The 25964-nt window shown below is 42.5% G+C and overlaps 1 protein-coding gene across 1 annotated transcript; it reads left to right on the top strand.

Annotated features, from left to right (window-relative positions):
* Positions 1-1106: 1106 nt before the first annotated feature.
* Positions 1107-19573, top strand: c1ql4b (complement component 1, q subcomponent-like 4b). The gene is made up of 2 exons (XM_029430623.1): positions 1107-2272; positions 16002-19573. The coding sequence occupies exons 1-2, from the start codon at positions 1733-1735 to the stop codon at positions 16179-16181; spliced, it is 720 nt and encodes a 239-aa protein (XP_029286483.1). The 5' UTR covers positions 1107-1732; the 3' UTR covers positions 16182-19573.
* The last annotated feature ends 6391 nt before the right edge of the window (positions 19574-25964 follow it).

Raw genomic sequence — 25964 nt, 5'->3', positions numbered from 1 at the left:
TTTGAAGGAGCGCAACGCGACTTTTAATTGTATTATTACTACTCTTTTTATTTTGTATTCTCTCCGTGTCTGCTCGGACTGCCTGTGTGAGCGCTGCTTTGAACACATTTGGACGGTCCGGCCACCATGCAGGGGTCCTGGATGAGATGCTGCAAGTAAACATTTTAGTGTGACTTTGAGTTAGCGCAACTTCACCCGATGCGACAGTGTTCAGTGCTCAGTCTTGGAGGGATTTCATCCCGGTCCTGCGGCGTTTCCATCTGAACCCGCAGCGTGAAAAAACCCAGCGGGTAGGAAAGAAAGAAAAAGGTAAGCTGATCTGAGTTTCTCAAAAGTTTTCTGGTGAAATCCTTATTTCCTCTTACTCTGATTAAATCTGGGTGATTGTTTAAAATTATGATAATTCTAATTAAAAGTGAATTAGTATTATAATTAATATACTTTTGCTGTTACACGTCGACTTTGAAGACAATAATAAATGTAGGCCTGTAATATTATCAACATGTAGCTGTGACCCCAGGTCATTTGATTATTATTTGAGGTCTTTCTTTTATCAGTATTGACACATATGTTTGAAAAAATTCACAGTAAGGCATTTTGAATAATCAATCTGTATCCTGTATTACATGTTTTCATTATTTTTTAAATGGCTAAATACAATTATTTTTATTACAAAATGAAATGCATTATTTGTTAAATGTATTCTACATTTTCAGTTAAAAGGGACTTATTTAAATATATGTGTACGTATGTGTTCTTTTCATTCTAGATTCAGTGATGTGCTGCGATGCTGTGATACAATTCTCTGCTTCATCCAAGCTGCCTTTAAACCAAGTTTCTACATTCAATGCAGTTTGGCCTGCCCTTTCCTCATAATTTGCCATTTTATGACCCATAACACATCGGTATTTTCTATGGAGGAGTAGACTGCTGAGATAAATCTAATCCAGGCTCCTACTACAACATATATATATATATATATATATATATATACATATATTTATATTTATATATATATGTATATATAGAGAGATAGAGAGAAAGGCTGAGGACCCATCAACAAAAACACAAGAAGGGAGAAAAGAGCAGGGATTTAGCAGTTTCCTCATTCTTCTCTTCTTATTCCTGGACAGACAAGTAAAGCGCCCTTCCCCATATGTGGTGGGTGAGATGAACTCCAGTGGGAATACTGTAGACCCCACCTGACAGCTCTCTGCCTGAGCAACTGAAAGCTTTTCACTGGAGCCACCACAACCACAGAGCTGGATACAAAAAAACTCTCACCCTAAAATCTAACATCTCAACAGGGATGCTCAGTTTAGGCAAAGAAATTTAAAATATTTATGTTGTTTTTGTCTTGCAAAATGATGAATTATCTTTAGCCCTCTGACATTGTGAACCAGAGGAAACTGAAAAATAAATGGATACAAAACAAATGTACTGAGCACCAAGAAATGGAAAAAACTATTTGTCATTCTCCCCCTACTTCTGATTTTCTCCTGTCTGAGACTTGTCTGTCCCGCTCCTAGAATCGTCCCCCATTTCCCTTCTCTGCCCCACACAATCACATATTTCCACCTTCCACATTCTCGATCCAGTAGGCCTAGTTTCTTCAGCTTTCAGCCTGGCCGGCACAACCATTCCAGCTAAGGGGGAGGAGGACTTCCTCACGCTGGCCGCCTCCCGGCTCAGCCGCAACAAACGTGTCATAGGGGCTGGAGTCGGCGTGGCCATGGTCCTCGTCCTGCTGGTGGCCATTCCTCTATTGGTGCACAACACCAAGGGAGGAGGGTCCGGAGGAGGGGGCACACATTATGAGATGCTTGGGAGCTGCAAGATGGTGTGTGACACTTTCACCCCCCCACAGGGAGAGCTGACAGCCGTCTCCCCTCAGCCCCCAGACTTCTCAAACCGCAGGGGTAAGCAGGGGTTCAGAGGAAGCCCTGGACTTCCTGGTCCTCCAGGTCCTAAAGGGCTCCCTGGAGAGCCCGGCAAACCCGGCCCACCTGGTCCACCAGGGCCTGGTCCTGGAGGCTACGGCCAATCCTTCTACAGTCCCAAAATCGCCTTCTACGCAGGCCTCCGGAAACAACACGAAGGGAGTGAAATACTGAAGTTCGATGACGTGGTGACCAACGTAGGGAACTACTACGAGCCGAGCACCGGCAAGTTCACCTGCCCCCTGCCTGGCATCTACTACTTCACCTACCACGTCTTGATGAGAGGAGGTGATGGGACGAGCATGTGGGCTGATCTGAAGAAGAACGGACAGGTGAGTGTGTCTATGTTTGTGTGTATGAAGTGATACTGGGATCTGAAAGTTCCACTTTTTCAACAAACTCTCAGTCTGCAGATATTAACCAATTAAAATTAGGGAAAATCTTTTGTACAGTCATACTACAGAGTTTTTTTTAATGTCACTCTGTCAAATGGTTAAGAAACCAATAATTGAAAAAATAAGGCAGTTTTTTAATCTGACACCACTAAGGTTTGGTTATGTATAGGCATACAAATAAGGTTGGGAAAAGATCCTTCTTTGGGTTAAAATAACTATTTGTTAAAGGCACAAACAATGAGTAGATTTGTTGGCTGCGGTTTGTAACACAACATTCAATGTTGGCCCCTCCCTGGCTCAAGGACACCAGAGACGCACACCCCCCGACAGTCAAGACTCACATGTCACGACTGTCAGGAGGTGACTCACCTGTCAAAGTCCAATGTTGATCCCTCCGTCTACCTTGACATCCTCCCTCTGCAGACTTTGGGGTTTCAAAACATCGTCACACAACCTATTCCTATTCTCCCGACGGGAAAGATAACTAGACCCTCGAAGGCTTTGTCACTTGAACATATCGTAAACATGTCACTGCTGAAACTACTGATGCTGACATTTTTCCTGGCAAGGTATCCCAACATTTTTTTAAGCAACACGTCTCTGACACAGGCTCAACACAAACTGATAATTATAAGCATCACAAAGGAAGTATGTATTGCAGGGCTATTTAATGTAATGACATTGTATTCCACAGGTGTTGCTGGTGTTGTGAAGTCTCAAGCAAAGCTTCCACAAAATATACCAAAAAGTATCTCAACCCTTTTATGGAGAACTATCAACCTTCTTATAAAATAGAAAACAGTTTTTTTTAACTTTGGAGGACAAAAGGGAAACGAAAGCAGGATGAAAGTAGAAACAGAGGTGGGACGAAGAACAGCTTTATATGGAAAACAAAAACTGTAATTAATTGTACAACCAGCACACAAAGGGAGAGAGAGAAAGAGAAAGTGACAGCCAAGCAATCAAGAGGATAACAATCCTCCATGTCTCGGTGGAACAAAGCCAAAATGCAACAGCTGGTTACTGTCCTCTGAGGAACTGCGATTTTAACACTAATAAATAAACAAGTACAAATGCCTGGAAAAAAAAGCCTTGAATGCTTCCATCTGGAGATCCGTGACAAGCTTGAAGTACTAAGCCCTGACTCTGTCGAAGAGCCCTGATTCTGACATGTGTGCTGCAGAACAGAAGAGTGACGTCCTGGGGATTACCAGAGAAGAAAAAACATGCTTTGCATTGGTACAAGTCAAAGTAGGCTGAGTGTTTGATGGTACAGTGGTTTCTCTGCACATGATTTACACGGTGCATGAACGGACAGCAATTTGCTACTGAGTAGACCATCACCCTGCTGGGCAGCCGTTCATTGATGTGCTTCTACATTTAAAAAGATGCAGTAAGTGGGCCAATAAGAATTCAACAAGACACAGCTCAGCAGTTTGCAGTGAAACCTTCCTCTCATATGTGAAAAATGCCGAATTTCAAGTTGTTCCTTATTATACGAATATGCTAAATTGGCATTATACTTTTTTGAGAAAGATAGACAGGAAACATATAATATGCAACAATAGTCCACAGCTTGAATCAAACACTGGATATTGCAGTTAGATGTATAAGTCTTAACCATTAGAGCTCCCTGGTCCCTGTTTTGTGTGAAAAAACTAACTCTGGAAAGCTGCCAATGATAAGTTTCAGTCAGTAGGAGCCACTAGTGCATCAACAAGGACATGCAGCTGGCCTTGTTATCTTTCCTACCTATCATCGCAATTCAACAACGCTATGTACCATGTCACCGACAACAACATCATGGGAGCTGCTACTGGGAATCAAACCTGGGTTTGTTGCAGTGGTTTACTGCAGATCTTCCCCAAGAACACACGCGAGTTCAAATAATGTTTTAGTTAGCAGGTTCTCTCAAAAACCTGTCAACACATTTCACTGAAATTTGGTCATAATTTGGGGCCCAGTATTTATTTTCTGAACATTGCTAGATTGCGAGGACATTTTGTTTGCGCTTCTAATGATCCCCCTCGCAACTGGGAAAATGTTCACAAGGCTTTACTTTGCAATGATATACATTTAAAAAAAAAAATCTGAATCTGCACCAAAAACAAATCACTTGTCTCGTGACATGGTCTCACTTTTACCAAATTCAACTGGAATATTTTACAATACTTTTGAGACATTCAACAAACATATATAACATATAACATATAATCTGACAACTATGATCAAATCAATATAAAGTCAGGATCCTTTCAAAATAAAAGCCCTTAGCAGCCGCTACACTGGTATTGTTTTCACCCTGTGAAGTTTGTGTGTGTCTGTGGACAGATTTTGTCACCGCAATAGCGTCGGAACTGTGTAAGTTGCAGTCACCAAACTTAATAGATGTGTAGTTGAGATCGAGTTCGCAGATGTGCGTAGTCCGATCAAGGAGGTCAAAGGAACCATTGGCCCTCCCATGTTTGGCCTCTGGCCCTGTTTTGCTACTCAAAGCTTTGCAGGTGTGTAGTTGAGATCAAAATGAAGACTGAGCTCAAAGATGGGTGTGGTCCAAGCAAGGGCGCCGGAAGTAGGTTGGTAGGAAGGGGGGAAGGGGCCATTGGCCCCCCAACCTTTACGCCCCTGGCTCAGCTTTGGCGTTGTGGCTGGTTTGATCTCATTGCAAGATGGTCTCTACTGCTTTAGTTTTATAGACTTATAGACTTTCCAAATAAACACATCATAGATCTTTTTGTGACTGATTAAGTCCATAAAAACAGCTGTTCCCTATTTCATTGGTGGGGATGTGTATAAAGTGCAGAGTAAAGAGGACAGACAGTTAAATGCCAGATATAATTGGGGGACTTGGTTTGTTGCATGCCTTTACCGACATTGTCATTCCTGTCTTCTCTTGCTGTTAAATCTTTCATAGCCTTTAGATGAGATCTTGTCCCCTCCACCTGTGCCCCTCCTTTTACACACACACACACACACACACACACAGACACAGACACACACACACACACACACACACACACACACACACACACACACACACACCCCCGTCCACACCGGCTATTGACTCCTTCCCCATTAATTATCTTTTCCATCAACTAAATTATTTAACCCAATTCAGTGCTGATCTTGCCCTCACAGTTTCATTGTACCTGATGTTTTCTTCTTCTTCTGTGAATAGACAAGTGCTCTTGCAGAGGAATGAACCAGCTAGGTCAATAAGAAAAACCTTCAGGATAACACTGAAAAGTTTAGAGTCATTATTGTAACAATCTATCTGAATGGGTATTTTGTTAATGAAGGTTTTGGTATTATGAGACAACATTGTCTCACAGTGAGATAATGAATAAAGCTAATGAAAGAGAACATGCATTAAAGGAATAGTTTGACATTCTGGGAAATACGCATAGTCACTTCATTGCCAAAAGCTAGATGAGAAGATCCCACTCCAGCCAGCTACGTAGATGTAATTACGCTGTATGGATCTGGCATTGGTTGCTTCGTAACGCTTAGCTGATACAGTCATTTAGCAGCCTGATCAGTACGGGGGGATCTGAATGAATTTGCGTACGTTACCCACTCAAGATAGTAATGTTATTCTAAATATAATTTGTTATTTATTTTCCAGCATTCAATCAATATGATGCCATTCAGTCTTGTGTATCACATCACTGTTTTGGCCGATGCTCGCTCGCATTTATGGAGTGCCAGTTACGAGCAACAGCATTCTGACTGCTGTTCACTTAACGGCCACATGTGTAATTTATAACAAGGATTTTCTTCAATTTACACAGAGAGCCTTCAATTTCTTTACCTTAAGAATCCTGCAAGCACTTTTATTCAATTTCTTATTACTCATTTAGGCAAAGGTTATTTCCTTTGTTCAGATTGCTCTAGTAGTGCTAGTAGTAGTGCTATGATGCTGGATGTCACAGGGACATTAATGCAAATGCAGATCCGACTTTTCTGATTGCAAAAACAAAGTACTTTTATGTTTTTTCCTAAAATGAGATAAAAACAATTGCAAAATGTCGCAATATATTGAATCGTAACCACTGTATCCTGAAAAGTATTGTAACGCCAGATTCTTGCCAATAGGCTTCACATCCCTACTCTTTACTTTAAATAGGTTATTTCAATACTTTAACACTCTGTTTGCACTAATGCCCAGCACTGCTTATTAACGTGTTAGGCCTATATCTTGTTAAAAAACAAAATCTAAGTGTAAAGATGACAATTTGCTGTTTTATGGGGAGTTGTGTGCCAAACTGTTAAGATAATTTAAGCTGAGCGAACATGCTGCTGGTTCCAGCTACATATGTACCATACAGAAAGCGAATAAGCATATATTCAAACATTTTAAACTATACCTTTAAAACTCGCTAGGCCCTTCAATAATGTGTTTTGCTGCATGGGTGGATATGTGTGTGTGTGTGTGTGTGTGTGTGTGTGTGTGTGTGTGTGTGTGTGTGTGTGTGTGTGTGTGTGTGTGCGTACAACGATTGTCAGACTGATATGTGTGGTGTTGATCAATGTCTTGTCAAAGGGAGCTGATAATAAGACACATCCTGAGGAGAGATCACCGCGGGGACAGGCAGGACGCAGACAAGTCAGCCCACTTGTCTGTGTCCTGCCTGTCCCCGCAGACAGAGAGAGATGGATGGATGGATATTCACAGGAGAGTGGACAGAGGAGGAGGACAGAAAAGGCAACATGAGAGCGTCCTTTGTCCTCTGGTGAAGGGAGGAGCTTAGGAGACGGGATGACTGACATGATGAAACAAATCAGACTTGTGTTGCCAGCAAAACGAAATGTATATCTGATGTGCAGGTTTGCACCAAGAATCACTCAAAGCAAGGAATCCTCTTCAATCATCGTGTCCTATAACTCATAAAAAGATTGGTGTTGAGGTAGATGACCTTTTCAATGGATATATAATTCACCACCAATATGTACTTTGCCCTTTACAGTGATGAGCATGGAGAGGGAGTGTGAATATTTATAACTCGGCCAATATAAGGGAGAAACTGGGTTGGTCAGTTGGTCGGTCTGTTGGGCCCGCGCACACGCACACACAAACACACACACACACACACACACACACACACACACACACACACACACACACACACACACACACACACACACACACACATACACACACGCACATCAGTGTGGTATAGTTGCATCTCATCTGCCATTGACACGGTGACCTCATTATGTGGCAGTGGCATTAGGTTGGATCGGACCAACTGCAGGATGAGACTGGTGGACAAAGCTGTGCCTTATTAAAATGCTCTGACATGGGGCTCAGCCCTAACAATGTAAGGTGTAAAGGTTGGAGGGAAAGATGAATTAATAGTGGAGAATTAAAGTTTAGAGTAAAGGTGCATTAAAGGTGACCGGGGTGGAATAATAGATATGTTGGTTGTTATTACAGGAGGTAATATATTCGGCTCAGTCTGTCAGTTTGTCAGGTTGTCAGGTTGTCTGGTTGTCTGTCAACAGGATTATGGAAAAACTGTGAAGCACGGGGCAGATACAAATACACCAAACTAAGTTTCACTTTCGTTAACATTGCGAGATAGGGCATTTGTGCTGCATTCATGTGAGTGCCCGACTTGAAACATTCACATGAATTCCCTCAAAACATAAATTCTGGTACACATTTCATTTCTCACGTAATCCGTTTCCTTTGCTCTTCGTTGCCACTCAAATGCTGGAAACACAGCAATGAAATACAACACATTTTTGCTGTAGCATCCATGTTGTTCCGACATTACTAGGCTCATAAAAGTTGGAAAAGATTGACTTTCCGAGGAATTGGCATCGGCAGTCTGCGTTCTCTGAGTGCCATTCTAGCTATAGATAAACAACTGCCGTCTTTTAAGCTGGCTCTTAAGCAACAAGCAAAGTACAAACTGATAACCAAGGTTTATGCTTGTACATTACAAAATAAGCTACTAAGATCTATGAGCTAATTAGGTAATTCAATATACAAGTTGAGGTGATGACAAGCTTGGACTCTATTAGGGGAGAGGAACAGCTTGCCTCCAGTAGGTAGGTGTGATGTGGCTTCTGTGACAGGTGGAAGCTACTGTCAGAAACATGAACATGTTGACACCTTTGTTTTCATGTGACATTAATTTGTGATCCCCCCCCCCCAAAGATCGAGTGTGTTGGCAGATTAATTAATAATCAAGACACATTTTCTGTGTGGTACATTGCTTTAGTGACAGACACAATGGCCCCACATTATAATGGGGAACATTATGTGATAAAGAAAACAAGTCCTCCCTTTCAGACAGCGCAAACAGAAAGTGTCCTCACACATACCCTGCAGCCTGCCCTTGTATTTTCTTCTTGTCTTTTTCTCTGAGAACACACGCATTTATGCGCATGTTCATGAACACGGCCATTATTTGACGATATGTTTCTGTTATAATGGCTGAGGCCATTATATTCCTCCTACTAAAACGACTCGGCTGGTTGTTACCGTGTTTGGCCGAGCCTTTGTTGTGCTTTCCTTTTGCCTCCTCATTATATCATTATTTCCCCTCATTAAACAGCAGCATTTTGTCTCTTTCATAAACAGCAGTGTTTCACAGTGTTTGATAATGGAAGAGCTAACATGAACAATGAAAACATTTATATTGGATTATTACATTTTAAGGGTATGTATATCAGAATTAGAGGGATATTAACGTCTGACCTGTAGGATTTTTATGATGAATGAGCATCGCTGTTTGTGTCCCCGTGCACTTTGTAAAACACACACGGAGCTAATGCGAGACAGTAAACAATATGTCATAAAGGAATACAATGATTTAACTCCAGAGCTGAGGCTTTGAGTCTAGCTGATGCTTTGCAGGTAGGCCATCCACAGAATCCATTTATATCCAATTAAGGCATCTCCTGTACCCTCAAAGGTTTCAGTCTAGAGCCAATTAGAGACTTTTTAATCAACATCTTGACACCTTGGGTCTTGAGTGTCATGACAAAAATATTAACATTTAGTATGCCAATTAGTGTGTGAGTCTGTAGTGCAGGAGAAGGGTTACATGTCGACCTGCATAATAGAAGCAGGATAACTCAGGCTGCACATTGGTGCAGGCGGAGAGAACACAGCAGCTTTTACAAAAAGGGCCATTTCAATTGGCCTTCTTCTCTCTCCCAGTTCACCCTTAGAGGTCCCTCAGGTAAGTTTAAGAGACCCCGTCTCAATCGCCTCGCTCCGCTCTGAGAGGTCTGTACATCACAGTGAATGAATCCTGTCAGTTTTATTACCAGAGGATCAAGGCACCACTGCGAAACAAAACAAAACTGAAAAAAATAACACACTACATGGACATTTATACCCGCCTCTGAAGCAGGCATGCTTGATCAGTTTGTTATCCAACAGGCTCCCTCCCCATCACTCAAAGCCCCTCTCAACTTTGGCTTCCTTTCCCCAAATCCTGTGCTTAGACTGTTAAAAGCGTATGCAGCTGCTCAATCGTGTGTGTGTGTCCTTATCCAAATTTCGTATTCACACCCTCCTTTTTATTTTTTACTACGTATCCTTCTTTTTTCCGTACCCCACGCCCTCCTTCCATAATTTTTCTCTGAGACAAAGACAGACATAAACATTATGAACACACACTTTAATATTGGGTCGATAAACATAAAAATGATGAAAATCTTTGGTCGAATAAATTTGAAATACAGTATGTCAACCCTTAAATATGTCACACAAATCAGTGGATCACAGCTGAAAATATAGATTTTATTGAGCATTTAGCACTGTCTGTGAATAATATCTATGCTGTCAATTTCCTCTCTCTCTCCTTTCTCTCACGTCCACCTTACTCAGTATCTCTCTCTCTCTCTCCCCATTTAATGTTGCCCCCTAATGAAAAGTGGAGGCAGTGTAATCTTCTCTATTGTCCCGCGGGTCTTCCTTTTCCCCCAACAGCAGCAGATCAAGTCAGAACAGCATTGAGCAAACAGACAGAAATTCACTCCCTTGTCGCTATCAATCTCCGCTGCTGTTGACAATAATCCTGATTTGTCTTTCCTTCTTGTTCTCGCAGCCCCGGCACCTCCTGCACACTTTAAGAAAAGACGGTTTCAGTGTGATTGTTTCTGACAGCCAAACCTGCAGCCCTGCAATGTCAAAAGCTCCGGCTCGGTCCTAGAAATTATGATATATTCCACAGTGATGGAGGAAGTCTTTATTTTAAGGAAACGTACCAATGCAACAATGTAAACACGATCAGTTCCAAGTCAATGTCTTTCACTCAAAATGTTACTTGAGTAAAGCTCAAATGTGTTTTCAGCACACTTAGAAGGAACAAGTAACTTACGAACATATTTACATTTACCTAGTTTCTCTAAGGCATTCGGTTTCCTCAATTGTTTTTCAATTTGACAGATTTTACAGTGAACCTTTAGTGTCCTATTTCACAGTCAAAGTTTGCACAGAGAAACGACCCCTGCGACTGATATATTATTTAAAAATAATCATTGGATTTTTAATACTGATGCATGAATGCATAAGAAGCATTTTACTGTTGTAACTGTGGAGCTGGTTTTCCTGTGAGGTAGTTTAATCTATGTCAATGCACTGTATATTATAAATTCATAATATATTGTTAATGTAAGGTCTTAATCTGAAAAGTTATTTGTAAATACAGTTGTCAGATAGATGTGGTGGAGTATCGAGCAGAATACAAATCCACACTGATGATCCATTTCACAATACCCAAATATTATTCCCACATATTTAATTGATTTATTTTATGTCAAGAAAAAAAATAAAAAGATGATATAAACAAATAGTTTAACTAAAAGATAGTTCTCTCTTATTGTTTGTTTTACTGAGCATGATGACTATTAATTCATGATTAACTCATTACGACTGTGAAATTATTTTAAATGCCACACTCGTCAAAATATGTGCATAAAATGTATAAAACAGCTGACTTGTCCACTGGGTTATTATATATAGGGGGAGAATGCATCTATGAATTAATCATAAACATAACACATTAAATGTCAGCAATCTCCACTGTCTAGTGGCGTCGACGCTAAGTAAACTTGTGTGTCTCATAATGAAGTCAACCATAAAAAACAATAAATAACATTATGTCCTTTTGGCTGGAGAATATAATTAGCTGATCTTCATGTTTTAAAGGCCATTTCAATGAGGTGGTGTGAATATCACTGCTGCATCTTGTGTGACCCTTAAACATGGCTGATACAAGTAGCCAGAACCCAGCAGTCTTTTCTTTTAATCTTTGCTTTTATTTCTTTTTCTTTCTTGATGTATTTCTTGTTTGGAAATTGAATTATTTTCTTTCTTTAAGATATATATAAAAAATAAAATGGATATCTGTTTTTTTAAACTGCATGCAAGACATTTAAAAAAGTCTGTTTTGCAGTCTTTTTTTAATATCTTGCATGCGGTTTAATCGCACACTTTAATAAGAGGCGTTGTAATAATCTTGTCCATGCACATGCAGCGATGTTAACCAGTTTTAATTGTAAACTTATGCTGTATACGTAGCAAGTTACAGCAGCATGTCAGCCTTTTACTCAGCTGAAAATACTGTCAGGGGAATCCTGCCGTTCAACCATGTAGACAGATGTTGGACGTGCAAGATGTCAGAATCTCTTTGCTGTTATATTTTTCCTAAAACCTATTAGGTCTCCTCAGGGGAGCTGTTCAGTCTCTCCAGAGCAAAAACAGTCCAACAGTATAAAATAACAAAATGTCTCATATGCTGCGTGGTTTTTATCAGGTGTTCACTTGAGATTCATAAAAAAAAGAGGGAGAGCGAGATGGACTGTGTGTGTGTGTGTGTGTGTGTGTGTGTGTGTGTGTGTGTGTGTGTGTGGGATCATATCCTGACCTCTTGCTAGTGTTTCATGGGCCCATTTGACCACTGTAGCCTATCCTGTGCCCCCATTTATTAGTGATTGTATGGCGCTATTGAGGAGTTGGACCTATTAGGCGGGGAGCTGCCATGGCTATCCAACTACCAATTACCGTAGCCTGCAGCCGTGTATAGCCCACCCTGACGCATCTGGAGGTAAGGAGGGGAGAGGGATGCTGCAAGTTGGGGGGGGGGGTCCTCTGGAGACCTGCCACAGCAGCATGCTGTTAATCAATCCGATTTAGACCGGACAGGGACACACTTAGTCGCTGCTCCCACCAACACTGCCATGGCGGGGGAGAGAAAATGTGTGCGTGACTTGCATCTAATTGGAATGTAAGGACACAAAAAGATGGATAGATGGGTGCAGAATGAAGAGATAGCGTTGGGGTAGCGAATTGGAGAGGGGTGATGGAGGGAGAGACAACAATTAATGGAGTGATGTGAGTTGAATTAAAACAAAGGAAATGCATCGATTCATTTCTGTCTCGAGGAGGGGAATATAAATGTTTATCTGCTCTACATGGAAGAAAGGCTTGTAAGGAGCAATATATAGTTGGATTGATTAAACGGGTGAAAACAAAAATCATCATTTGATTGAGGATGAGGAGAAATAGGTAGTTTAGTCTTATTTGATTTATGCTAGTGATCACAAGACAGTCAGGGAAGCTTGATGACTGGTGGAGATGATGGACCATATCAGACCCAGAGCCGTAGACAAGGATGGAGTGAGGGTGTCGTATTTGTATTCATTAATATGTGTGTGCTTGTGTATTTTATTTTTCACTATGAAATGGATCTTCTGCTTGAATAGTTGGTTACTTACCAAATGATAAGACAATTTGTTATAAGCAGATTTGCTTACCAGGTGCGAAAACATCTTGGAACTTAACAGATACACTTGCATAATTAATAAGGCACCCGATTCGTCATCAAAACAGGTCTACACACTAAAATGATTTGAGTACGAAACAATACATGGAGCAACTGTGAGGGCTACCGCAGGTGTTCACCTTCATCCAGGTCATAATCAAACCTTTCCTTAATAGCAACATGTATAGGAGCATTAGGATCTCGGAATATGCAACCATCATTAGATTTGTGGTATCATATTTGTGCTAAGTACTTTGTAAACATGTACAGTAATCGTCAGATGTAACGACTTCTTCTTAAATGGCTGGTCCTACCATTACAGACCCAGCATTATGTTTAATCCTATGGTTTAATCAGACATCCATACACATAAACCTGTCCAGATGTAGATAAAAGAGTGAAGAATGACTCATCAGAGTATATTTCTTTTTACAATTGTGTCAGGTTCCAGGTTTTGTGGTCTTCACACCAGATAATGCATCTTTAGTGTTTTACTTTTGAATACTAGCAATTGCTGGATGGCAGACATTAATGCCAGTTTTATGAAGCTGCTAATGGCAAGCTCTTGTTGTAACTGTGTGGTGTTGATTACATTGTTTGGTATTTTTGAGGCTGTGGTTTTGTTAAACTGTCTTTGTCCTTACCGGTGCATATTGTATATATATATATCACGTTTAACATTATACAAATATATATATATATATATATATATATATATATATATATATATATATATATATATATGTATATATGTTCTGCTTTTTAAAGAAATATTTCAGATTCCTCATGTTTCTTTAAAAACTCAAAAACAAAAGCGATGTCTGTCAAACCTGTTTGAAGTGCTTAATATTTAAAGCTGCTATAATACATATTGTTATAATAACAACTGATATAAGGACTTGTGTAATGTGAAAGGGGTGATGTACCCACTTATCATCCAATAACAGTTCCCCTCATCTCTGCGAAGCATTTTAGTGTCTTTCAGCTCATTGTTTTGGTTTTTGGTTCATTCTCACAGCAACATTTTTGGCCACATCAGCCCACCGTACGCTGCCTGCCAAACACCAAGCATCAGACAGACACAATTAGCAACTAGGTGGTGTACATCAACCATTTAGGAGTTGGGTAAGGGTAAAGCTAAAAGGAAAGTGAATATTGGACTGACATTCATCAGGTGAATGAATATTCAAGTTTCTCCGTATCTATTGGATGAGTTTGAAATAGGAAAACCATTACTAACATATTCACCATCAAGGTGAACATATGCCACTCTTGAAAAGCTGATAACCTGTGAAATAATAGCCCCAGTTTGCCAGAAACTATTCGTAGCTCATGCCGTTGTAGTTCAGCTGCAACAAACAGATATCCAGATATCAGCAGCCAGTGTGTGTGTATCTACACGTCCATTGTGTTTGCTGTAATTGCTCCACATTGCTCCACATATGAACTGATGTCCTCTCTGATGCCATCCTTGCAATCCCTATCAGCCTCTTCTCTGCAACAGGTGCATCAGGTGTGATAGCAACAATCCCCTAGAAAATTGATGGTGGCTAAGAAAGGTTTGAGGCCAAAGATCAGTGCACATCTCATCCATCTACCCAGTGGACAGGAAGGTATCTGAGCTGATGACATTGCACCAAGATCACAGAATGAAACTTAAATGGCACTGGTTACATCCAGATAAAGTGAACAGGTTTTGGGGTGGGATACTGTGATAAGATGAAAAATGATAAACCTATTAAAATCATCAGCCTGTGATATGAAACACTGGGTCTCAGAGATTGACAGATTTAGTTATTAAATCTTTAAACATTGACAATTTTGCTTTCTTCATGTTGAATACATACAAATCCATTTTTCTGCAATGACTGCTTCTCAACCCAGTAATTAACGTTTAGATGGCTGTGTTGAACACGCCTTCTTTGCAAGTGATGATTAGTGTTTTTGGGCTACAAGAGAGTACCAGAGATTAAAAGAAAAGCAGAGAGGATTGTGGGAGCTGAGGCTTGAAGAGACATATGGATGAGAATAACAAATCAGTTTCCCCGAATGAAATATTGCTTGCTAACTAGCCAGTGAAAATCAATTATTCATCTTCAATGTACAATAATGGATGTACATACATCCATGACCGCATTGTAATTAAAATGGTGTTTTCTTGTATTTAAGAAGAAGAATCGAAATAAGATATAAAATGCCTCAATAGTGTTTGTGTAGTGTATTAGTAGAAGGTAGGCTGTGTTATCTTGTCTTGAAGAGTCATTACAAACTTGAGGTAATTAAGACTATCACTACCACCATCAAATTGAATTGCAGCCATCTTTGTGGGCATTTCTTTTAAATCCATTGTTTGATCAAAATCATGTCACCACCTCATATTTTGAAGTAGATTCAAAACACTGCTCTTCAACTTTATCCAGCCTCCTTCTCTGTCTCGCATTTGTGTGCAGAGCTGGATGCAGAATTTATTTTCAAAAAGCTTCTAAGCCTCAAACAATTATGTCAGTGGAGAGTTGCATTTCCCCATCAACCTCTGTACTTTTGAAGATGTTCTTCACCCTATTAAAACTAAAAATCGGGTAGAAGCATTTAGTCCTTGTCATATGAAATGAGTCAGATTTAAAGATATTTAATATCAGTACAACATACAGTATGTGGTTAAGATGTCGGCTGTGAGTCGCAGGATCCTTTGTAATATCTCTCTCTCCCTCATCTCTTCATAATAAAGGCTTGAAATGCCCACAAGACTGTAAAACTCCCACATGACATCAATTATCTACTCTCTCCATGATATTTCTTTTTTTTTTACCTATTTCTATTCCTTTCCTCTTTTCTATTTTTTTTGCAGCCTCTCAACATAAGTTTTGTCTCTATCTCAGGTGAGGGCCAGTGCAATCGCCCAAGATGCAGATCAGAACTACGACTACGCCTCCAACAGTGTCATCCTGCACCTGGATGTGGGGGACGAAGTGTGCGTACAGCTGGACGGGGGCAAAGTTCACGGCGGAAACACCAACAAATACAGCACCTTCTCTGGCTTCCTCATCTACCCCGACTGACAGTATACTCACATTTATATACTCTCTCTCTCTGTAATTAAGCAAAACGTTTACTCTCCTTTCTGCATCTAACACCACCATGTCTCCATGATGTAATTTGTCATTTCAATGCGGTTCAGTACACAAAACATGTAACAACATGATCGCAGTTAACAAATAGAGAATTTGTGTAAAAATGAATATAGTATTGTATATAGTACCAGTTAACATTCACTTCTGATACACACATGTGTAATCATTATTCTGTGCCATGTACAGTATGTATAAGCATGGCTAAAACACATGATTCACATCTGTTTCACATTCACACATTGGCTTGTACACACGCGCACCAAGGCGTGCTCACATGAATTGAACTTCTCCTATCAGTTGTTACGAGACAAGATGATCATTTCAGCCACCGGTCTGAAATCGACTGAAATGATCTCTGAATGTAGACTGTATATCGAAGTGTGGCTGCAGCCTCTCGCCTTCACTGTGAGATGGATTTCCAAACGAGAAAAGTCATGAATATATTGATCGCAGCTGATAATACAGCTAACACCATGAACATAATCCAGTGTGTTGTAGGTCTGCGTTCATGCGTGTGAGCAAGCATACGTGTGTGTTTACCCTTCAGTTTGTGTTGGGGCATAAGAGCATCACGTTGCTGTGAGTTTGACTTGCACTGTCTCCGGCTCCTGTTAAGGGAGGGGGTGTCAAGTTGTCGGTAACAGTCCCTTAACACACACAGTATATCGATACTGAGGTTTAGCTTTGAGATTTTCCCTGAGCCAGAGCTCATGGCGTAGCCTCATGATGTCCTGCTAATGAGCTGAGGCTTCCTCTACAGCCTCATCTGTTCACTCACACTCACATCTGGCATCCATAGTTTGACATTTTGCAAAATAGGCTTGTTGGCTTTCTTGCCAAGAGTTACATGAGAATATTGATATCACTCTCATATCTGCACGTTCACTGGGTTATATTAGAAGTGTTTATATCAATCCTCAGAACGGTTACATTTGTCGGCAGAGTGAAAGACAGAATTGGCTAAACACAGCCCCCCTAATGCTATGTCGGAAGGGTGTGGTAGGATGTGGTTTCTATAGCTATTCGACTGTTCGACAAACACTTTTAAAGAAGCATACTTATCCATAGGCAGTGTATTAACTACAGTAGATGGCGGTCGGCACGCCCCTCAGTTTGGAGAAACATACAGGAGGTACGGCACAGAACCAAAGTAACTTTGGTGTTTTAAAGGGTCAGTTCAAATTCACCAAGTGCACACAATGACGCAAACAAACGAACCGATCTATGCAGCGGTAGAGCAGCAACATCTGTGTTCTGCGAGGTGAAATGACTGTTTTTCTCAATGGTGTCTGGTGGCTTTGAAGAGAGCATAGATAAAGGCTTCATTTCCCCGTCAGAAACATATCGTGCATAGTTGTCTCACAGCAAGGTAAAGCGCTGAAAATATTCTAAAGATAGCGTACACTTAAACTAATCTTGATGTGCTGTGCCGAAGCTTTTGTCTGTTTTTCCAAACTGCAGGCATGCTGACCGCCATGTACTGTACGTAGTTCACTCACTGTGAATTAGCATCTCATACAATCCCACTTCAAAACATTCAAACTATCCCTTTAATGTTAACACGGCATTAGACATAAGGGAGGAATCGGCTGGCCTGCCTTTGTCAAAAAGTAAAACAATCTACCTGTCAGAACCTTCCTAATCTCACAAAATAACATGTTATACCTCCTTTAATTTGTACGCACTGTAAGAACAAGACTTTGAGGTTTTACTGCAGCCCTATATTTACTGAACAGATATAAGACATGTCTATCTTCTCATCTAACTCGGTAGCAACAAATGGCATACTTCAGAATAGGTCGAACTATTCCTTTAATTTGAATACTGTGAATATACCCATAGAAAGATGATTTTGAAATGCAGGTGACTGTTGATGTGTTACTGCCATATGCCATACCTATAGGTTTTCTGTGCCTTACACTATCTTTTTCATTTTTATGCATGAGACACTTGTTGACACAGGCGATATAAACAAACTGATACAAACAGCAATCTGACGAGGATTTCGAGTTAAACACATGCAAATGTTGTTACCCACTTTAAGAAATAAAGATGCCAACTAAGGACATTGATTGTGAATCTTTGTATGTAACTGGATATAACTCATTGCTGTAAATAAAAGCCCAACTGGAGACCAAAGTTCATTCGGTAGGGTCGGAAACACCTGTGGGAGCAACAGAAGCATGTCACTGTGTTGTTCAGAAGTTGCATCCAGAAAAGTTATAAATATGTCGATGTAACCAAATTATTATATTTAACACTTCTATTTTTTCCATGATATAATGCTAAGACGGGTCCAATATAATACTCCTTTGAACACATCTAATGTAGTTTTAGTGCCGTGGAAGAAGAGAGCTTCATGTGCCCACAAATCCAGCTTTGAAGCCTGATAGCATGACTGTACCCCGATGAGATTTGGATGTCAACATTACTGATCATTCTTGTACTGTGATTGAAAACCCCTCCTGAAGTTGTGTATTGTACACACAGACATTCCTCCTGAGTGACTTTACATGACCTCTGTGACATGCTGCATCCTACTGTGTGTGTTTTCTGGCGCTGTTACCTTTGTTCACGAGCCGTGTGGATTCATTGTTGTCGCTGTACTTTGCAAGCTGAGTTGTGTGTATTCGTTATGTATGAAATCAACATTCTCTGCCCTTGAAGACCATGAAACCCAATTAAAAAAAAGAAAATTCAGGATTATTTTGCTGTCAATGCAGTCAGAGAACAAAACAGAGCTTTCTTTATTCTTTATTCTCTCCTTGTACTTAACAGGAAAATCAAGAACTTAGCAGCCGTTGACATTGTGATAGGTTTTCACTGCTCAGGGTGTTTTTTTGATTACAAAGTTCTCAAGATTTTATCAGCATTTTAACATACTTATCATAGAGCGAGGTTCAGATATGAAAACAGCTGACAAATATCTTCCAGTACTTCAAAGAAGAGCCAAACAATAAACCTGCCATATCTTTGTTTCCTCCATTGATAAAGAATAATGCGGTAAAATGACTTTGTGGACATTATTTCTTGATTAGTGTTATTGTTATTAAGATGCTTAAATGTACAACTCTTTGTGGAATTTAACATGCACTCTGCCATCTGAGCGCATTCAACACAATAAAGAAAAAGGCAACCTGAGTACCCAATCAATCCCCTTCCCATGCCATGTTGAAAGATTTGTTTGAGAAATAATAAATATAAACACATCTTTAACCCACAGTGAAGATAGATGGAGTCCAGTCCACATACACGAAACAATGATAGATGTTTTGTCTTATTTGTGCTTGCTTTTTGTGTTTTTATTTCAAACTGAGCGCTACAATTACATTTACTTAAATAGTTAATTAGACACTTCGACATTAGACAGATCACTTTCATCTGGATTTTCTCCCATTGCATGCACATAGAATATCATAGAATGAGCTATTATGGCCTGTTCTTTGTTATTCATTATCACATTTTTGTATTATAGACATTTAAGGCCAACTTCACATTCATCTGGGCTTTCTCCCATTATATATAGAACGTAGACATGTACAAATATAGAGATTTATGGGAAATAAACAGACACAGAAAGCACATTTGCATTATGCCCCTGGTACTTCTTTACTTTTTCACATTGTTAACATGTGTTTCTTTGCAGTAATAAGACAATAATGAACAAAAATCCATTGGAGTTGAAATAGTATGTACAGTTCTTTTGATGCCTGTAAAGTAATTGTTGACCGTATGATTTTTATTAACGTGAGTAAGGCCTCATAATATCACATATTCTATATCACAAGCTCAGCACTCACATTTTTAAAAAGGGTGGTTTCTTACCTTTTGGTGTGTTAGTGTGTTGAATAGATCTGATATAACTCGCTTTAGAGAAGTGGAGCCAGAAAAGTGCACAAAATAATGACTTGTGACTTTGTGGACACTGACACCGTATCTCTGTTTCAGGTCTATTAATAAAAAGTACAAAAGTTTAAGCATCAAAAGTACCACAAATACTGATTTATTACTTACATTATTATAATTATTGATGCAATAATGTGTTCATCACGTTTGCAGCTGATAAAGGAGGAGCTTTTCTAAAACTATATATACTGCCAGGTATTTCACCAAGGGATCAATAAGATTCAGCCTAACCTATAATAATAAATGATAAATCATTTGTTGATTATATTTTCTATTATTAATCTGAATCTGAATCTTCAAAGTAACTAAAGTTATCAAATAAATGTAGTGGATTAAAAAAGTACAATATTTGCCTCTGTGTTGTAATTGTATAAAGTAGCATAAAATAGAAATACCTCAAAATTGTACTTCAGTACAGCACTTGAGTAAATGTACATAGTAACTGTCCACCACTGATCCATTTTATTTTATTAACAAATCCATAATTAAAGGTTTGGTTTTCTGAATTCATGGCTTCAAGAGAGAGTTGAACACTAATTGGATAAAGTGAAATGTCTGTGATCTGACAAACTTACAGCTGCAGCAGCTTGTTCGAAGGTAGTGATGTGGAATTATACAACTTGCTTTTTCACCTGCTACTGTTGCTCCCACCCTCTGCAAAGCCACCCTGTGAAAATGAAACACTGGCTGAAGGGAGTTCTCACCTCGCCAGAATAAAACAAGCAGATGGATCTTTAATTAAAGGTGAGAGGTAAAACTATTCTGGATGAGGAGGTCCTCGCTGTGTGTGGTGCAAACGAGAGGTCTGGGAGATGTTGGACTGGGGGGGGGTGTTGGAGGGGTTGTATCTCAGCAGTGTGTCCACATTCCCCTTCACCCACTACCCTCTGAGTCCCAGTGCTCCCTCCTCGTAGATTCCAGCGTTAAGTTAATTGGACAGGGAGAGAGGGCTGAGGAGGGAAGCGTTCAGCCCCATTAGCAATCCCCCTGTGGAAGGCTGAGCCGAGAGGATCACAGACTCACAAATAGAAGGATTAAAATAATCAATAGGCTTCACTCTCCCTCCTTCAGCACAGACGGGTGCACACACACACACACACACACACACACACAAATACACACACACACACACACACACACACACGCGCACACACAAGCGTTCATGAGCAAATACAACCACACAGCCTGAGGAATACTAGTTCAAGGAGCACTACTCTCTTCAATGTTGTCTCTAGACTTTCATAAATTAGCCTGGGTCATGTAAGATTCATGCACACACACACACGCACACACACACACACATACACGAACACACGCACACACACACACACGCACACACGAACACACACACACACACACACACACACACACACACACACACACACACATACACGAACACACGCACACACACGAACACACACACACACACACACACACACACACACACACACACGCACACACACACACACGCGTTCATGAGCAAATACAACCACACAGCCTGAGGAATATTAGTTCAAGGAGCACTACTCTCTTCAATGTAGTCTCTAGACTTTCATAAATTAACCTGGGTCATGTAAGATTCATACACACACACACACACAGGATTTTCAACCAAACAATATATTATTATAGTATTGGTATGTTATCAGTACTGTTTATTTTGCTGTCACCATGTTATGAGATGTTTTATTTATGTTATTTTATTGTACAGCACTTTGTTTGTTTTTTAAATGTGCTTTATAAATAAACTTGATTTGATTCGATAGTTGTCAACAACTTAAACTCTTCTTGTGAAGCATCCATAACTTTAAACACATAGTAAATGACAATATAGTATAAAATATATATAAAATATGTCTTCGTAGGACTCATGGTTATAGTTAGAAACTTTGTCTGCTGATGAAGATCATGTGATATGATCAAAAGCACCAGATTACCCACTAAATGGATGATCAACGTCGGTATGGTACACACACACACACACACAACACACCACCAGAACCAGGACATACCATACAACAACACTCTAATAACATGACGTTTGTTTATTTCTTAAGGTTTGTTTGCTTTAGGTCTCGTCGCTGGCTGCAGTCTCACAGGGACAGCAGCAGAACACACAGATCCGTCTCAGCAGACATGACCTTTTGCTTTGGACAGGCTGCTGAACCTGAGCTGAAGCCTTCTGATCCACCTGCTAATTGAAATAAAACAACAGGGTAAATACAGAGGTTAAAAATTAAACTTGTTTTGTCCTGATGACAATTTACTTGGCAACATCCTTACCCCATTGTCCTTCGGTTCTTCCGAAGCCGGGTGGATCTTATTGATGGATCTTTTACGAAAGCGGCTCCAAGCAGTTTTGAGGATGTGCCCATCGTCATCAAGGACTCCACTCTGGTAGATGTCTCTTTAGGAGACACAGAGCTGGATGTCCTGTTGCAGGTGGTTTTTTAGATCATTTCGTCCACATTTTGCTCAGCGGCCAAGTGGACGTGTGAGGGTCCCGGTGGTGAACCTGTGTTTGTGACCAGGTCTTCATCCATGACAGCAGAGCTCACTTCACTATATTCTGCCGGTGATGAGCCAGTGGGGGACACAGTTGTAGGAACGTTTTCCATCTCTGGTGTGACGTCCTCAAGCTTCACATAATTAATGAACTCCAGAGGGACAGAGGTCAGGTGAGCTTCCTCAGCAGCCTTGATGTCCTCACTGGAGGCAATAGGGGCAGAGGGAGACACATCTTCGGGACATGCAGAGACAGATTTTAAATCAAATCTCTTCGGTTTTGATTTGAAGCAGCGCTTAAATGCAGACTTCATCTTCTTGTAGATGTTTCTTTCATGTCTGCCTGCAGATTTCTCATTTGTCCCATTAGATATACAAGATTTATGTGTCGTGACAGTTGTGGATACATCCTGTCCTTCTTGTCCTGAGGGTCCTGGTGTTGAATCCTCTCAGTGACAAGGTCTTCGTTGGAGTCTTCCAGCGTCTTTCTTTGAATTTCTTTGAATTTCTTTGTGTTGACAGCACTGTCTTCAGTAAAAGTGAATTTCTTTGAGTGAAGTTTGTCTGTCTGTAGCTTAAATGTTCTCAGTTCAGACACACACACACACACACACACACACACACACACACACACACACACACACACACACACACACACACACACACACACACACACACACACACACACACACCTATTCTCTGTTAATGAGGGTTAATTTGCGCCTCTGACTAACTGGGAGCCTGTTAAAAGGTCACAGACATGAAAGCAGTTATTTCTGCATTCTCACGTCTACTGAATTTCAAGTTTTTTTTCTGGAACATCTCATTATGGGGTGTATGCATGATATGCAGTATGTCTTCCTATGATGTCATATTAAATACCATCTATAGTATATAATTCCCTACAGACTCGGGACAGCATTAGGTATAATCTTTTCTTTCTTTATAAGTTGTTGTTATATATATATTTGACATATATATTTACTCCATGGAAGCTTTGATTTTTTGCTGTGACATTTAAATAATATTATAGGATGCATTGTAGGATTTTAATTAGTTGTTTGGACATATTCATATAATGTAAAGTCTGTGACAGAGCACACTTTATTGAGGTCTATCATTTTCAAATCTGTTGCAGTAACTGGAACTGTATATCTATCTATCTATCTATCTATCTATCTATCTATCTATCTATCTATCTATCTATCTATCTATCTATCTATCTATCTATCTATCTCTATCTATCTCTCTATCTATCTATCTATCTATCTATCTATCTATCTATCTATCTATCTATCATCTATCTATCTATCTATCTATCTATCTATCTATCTATCTCTATCTATCTATCTATCTATATATCTATCTATCTGCTTATCTATCTATCTATCTCTCTCTATCTATCTATCTCTCTCTCCATCTATCTCTCTATCTATCTCTCTCTCTATCTATCTATCTAGCTATCTATCTATCTATCTATCGATATTCTATCTATCTATCTCTCTCTCTATCTATCTATCTATCTATCTATCTATCATATCTATCTATCTTAGATCTATCTATCTAGCTATCTATTCTCTAGCGAGCGGCGCGCGCGCGCGAGCGAGAGCGAGCGCGCGCGCGAGCGAGCGAGCGCGCGCGCGCGCGAGCGAGCGAGCGAGGAGCGAGCGCGCGAGCGAGCGAGCGAGAGAGCGAGAGCGAGCGAGCGAGGAGCGCGCGCGCGAGCGAGCGAGCGAGCGCGCGCGAGCGAGCGAGCGAGCGAGCGAGCGAGCGCGCGAGCGAGCGAGCGAGCGAGAGAGCGAGCGAGCGAGCGAGCGCGGCGCGAGCGAGCGAGCGAGCGCGCGGCGAGCGAGCGAGCGAGCGAGCGAGCGAGCGAGCGAGCGCGCGAGCGAGCGAGCGCGCGCGCGAGCGAGCGAGCGAGCGAGCGCGCGGCGCGAGCGAGCGAGCGAGCGAGCGAGCGCGCGAGCGAGCGAGCGAGGCGAGCGGGAGCGAGCGAGCGAGCGAGCGAGCGAGCGAGCGCGCGCGCGCGAGCTAGCGAGCGAGGAGAGCGCGCGAGCGAGCGAGCGCGCGAGCGCGCGCGAGAGCGAGCGAGCGAGCGCGCGCGAGCGAGCGAGCGAGCGAGCGAGCGAGCGACGAGCGAGCGAGCGAGCGAGCGAGCGAGCGAGCGAGCGAGCGAGCGAGAGAGCGAGCGAGCGAGAGAGCGCGCGAGCGAGGAGCGAGCGAGCGAGCGAGCGAGCGAGCAGCGAGCGAGCGAGCGCGCCGCGCGCGCGCGCGCGAGAGCGAGCGAGAGCGAGCGAGCGAGCGAGCGCGCGCGCGCGCGAGCGAGCGAGCGCGCGCGCGCGCGAGCGAGCGAGCGAGCGAGCGAGCGAGCGAGCGAGCGAGCGAGCGAGCGAGCGAGCGAGCGCGCGCGCGCGAGCGAGCGAGCGAGCGCGCGCGAGCGAGCGAGCGAGCGCGCGAGCGACGCGCGCGCAGCGCGCGGCGCGAGCCAGCGGCCGCGCGAGCCAGCGAGGAGCGAGCGCAGCGAGCGCGCTGCGAGCGAGCGAGCGAGCGAGCGAGCGAGCGAGCGAGCAGCGAGCGCGCGCTCGCGCGCGCGCGAGCGAGCGAGCAGCGAGCGAGCGAGCGAGCGAGCGAGCGAGCGAGCGAGCGAGCGAGAGCAGCGAGCGCGCGCGCGCGCGCGCGCGCGAGCGAGCGAGCGAGCGAGCGAGCGAGCGAGCGAGCGAGCGAGCGAGGCGAGCGCGCGCGCGCGCGCGAGCGAGGAGCGAGCGAGGAGCGAGCGAGCGAGCGAGCGAGCGAGCGAGCGCGCGCGAGCGAGCGAGCGAGCGAGCGAGCGAGCGAGCGAGCGAGCGCGCGCGAGCGAGCGAGCGAGCGAGCGAGCGAGCGAGCGCGCGCGCGCGAGCGAGCGAGCGGAGCGAGCGAGCGAGCGAGAGAGCGAGCGAGCGAGCGAGCGCGCGCTCGCGCGCGCGCGAGCGAGCGAGAGCGAGCGAGCGAGCGAGCGAGCGAGCGAGCGAGCGAGCGAGCGAGCGAGCGAGCGCGCGCGAGCGAGCGAGCGAGCGAGCGAGCGAGCGAGCGAGCGCGAGCGAGCGAGAGAGCGAGCGAGCGAGCGAGCGAGCGAGCGAGAGAGCGAGAGGAGCGAGCGAGCGAGCGAGCGAGCGACGCGCGCGCGCGCGGCGCGAGCGAGCGAGCGAGCGAGCGCGAGCGAGCGAGCGAGCTAGCGAGCGAGCGAGCGCGCGCGCGCGAGCGAGCGAGCGAGCGAGCGAGCGACGAGGCGAGAGCGAGCGAGCGAGCGAAGCGAGCGAGCGA

Source organism: Cottoperca gobio, chromosome 5 (genome assembly GCF_900634415.1).
Source record: "Cottoperca gobio chromosome 5, fCotGob3.1, whole genome shotgun sequence".
NCBI lineage: Eukaryota > Metazoa > Chordata > Actinopteri > Perciformes > Bovichtidae > Cottoperca > Cottoperca gobio.
The sequence above is the reverse complement of the archived record's forward strand: the minus strand, read 5'-3'. Positions and strand labels throughout refer to the sequence as shown.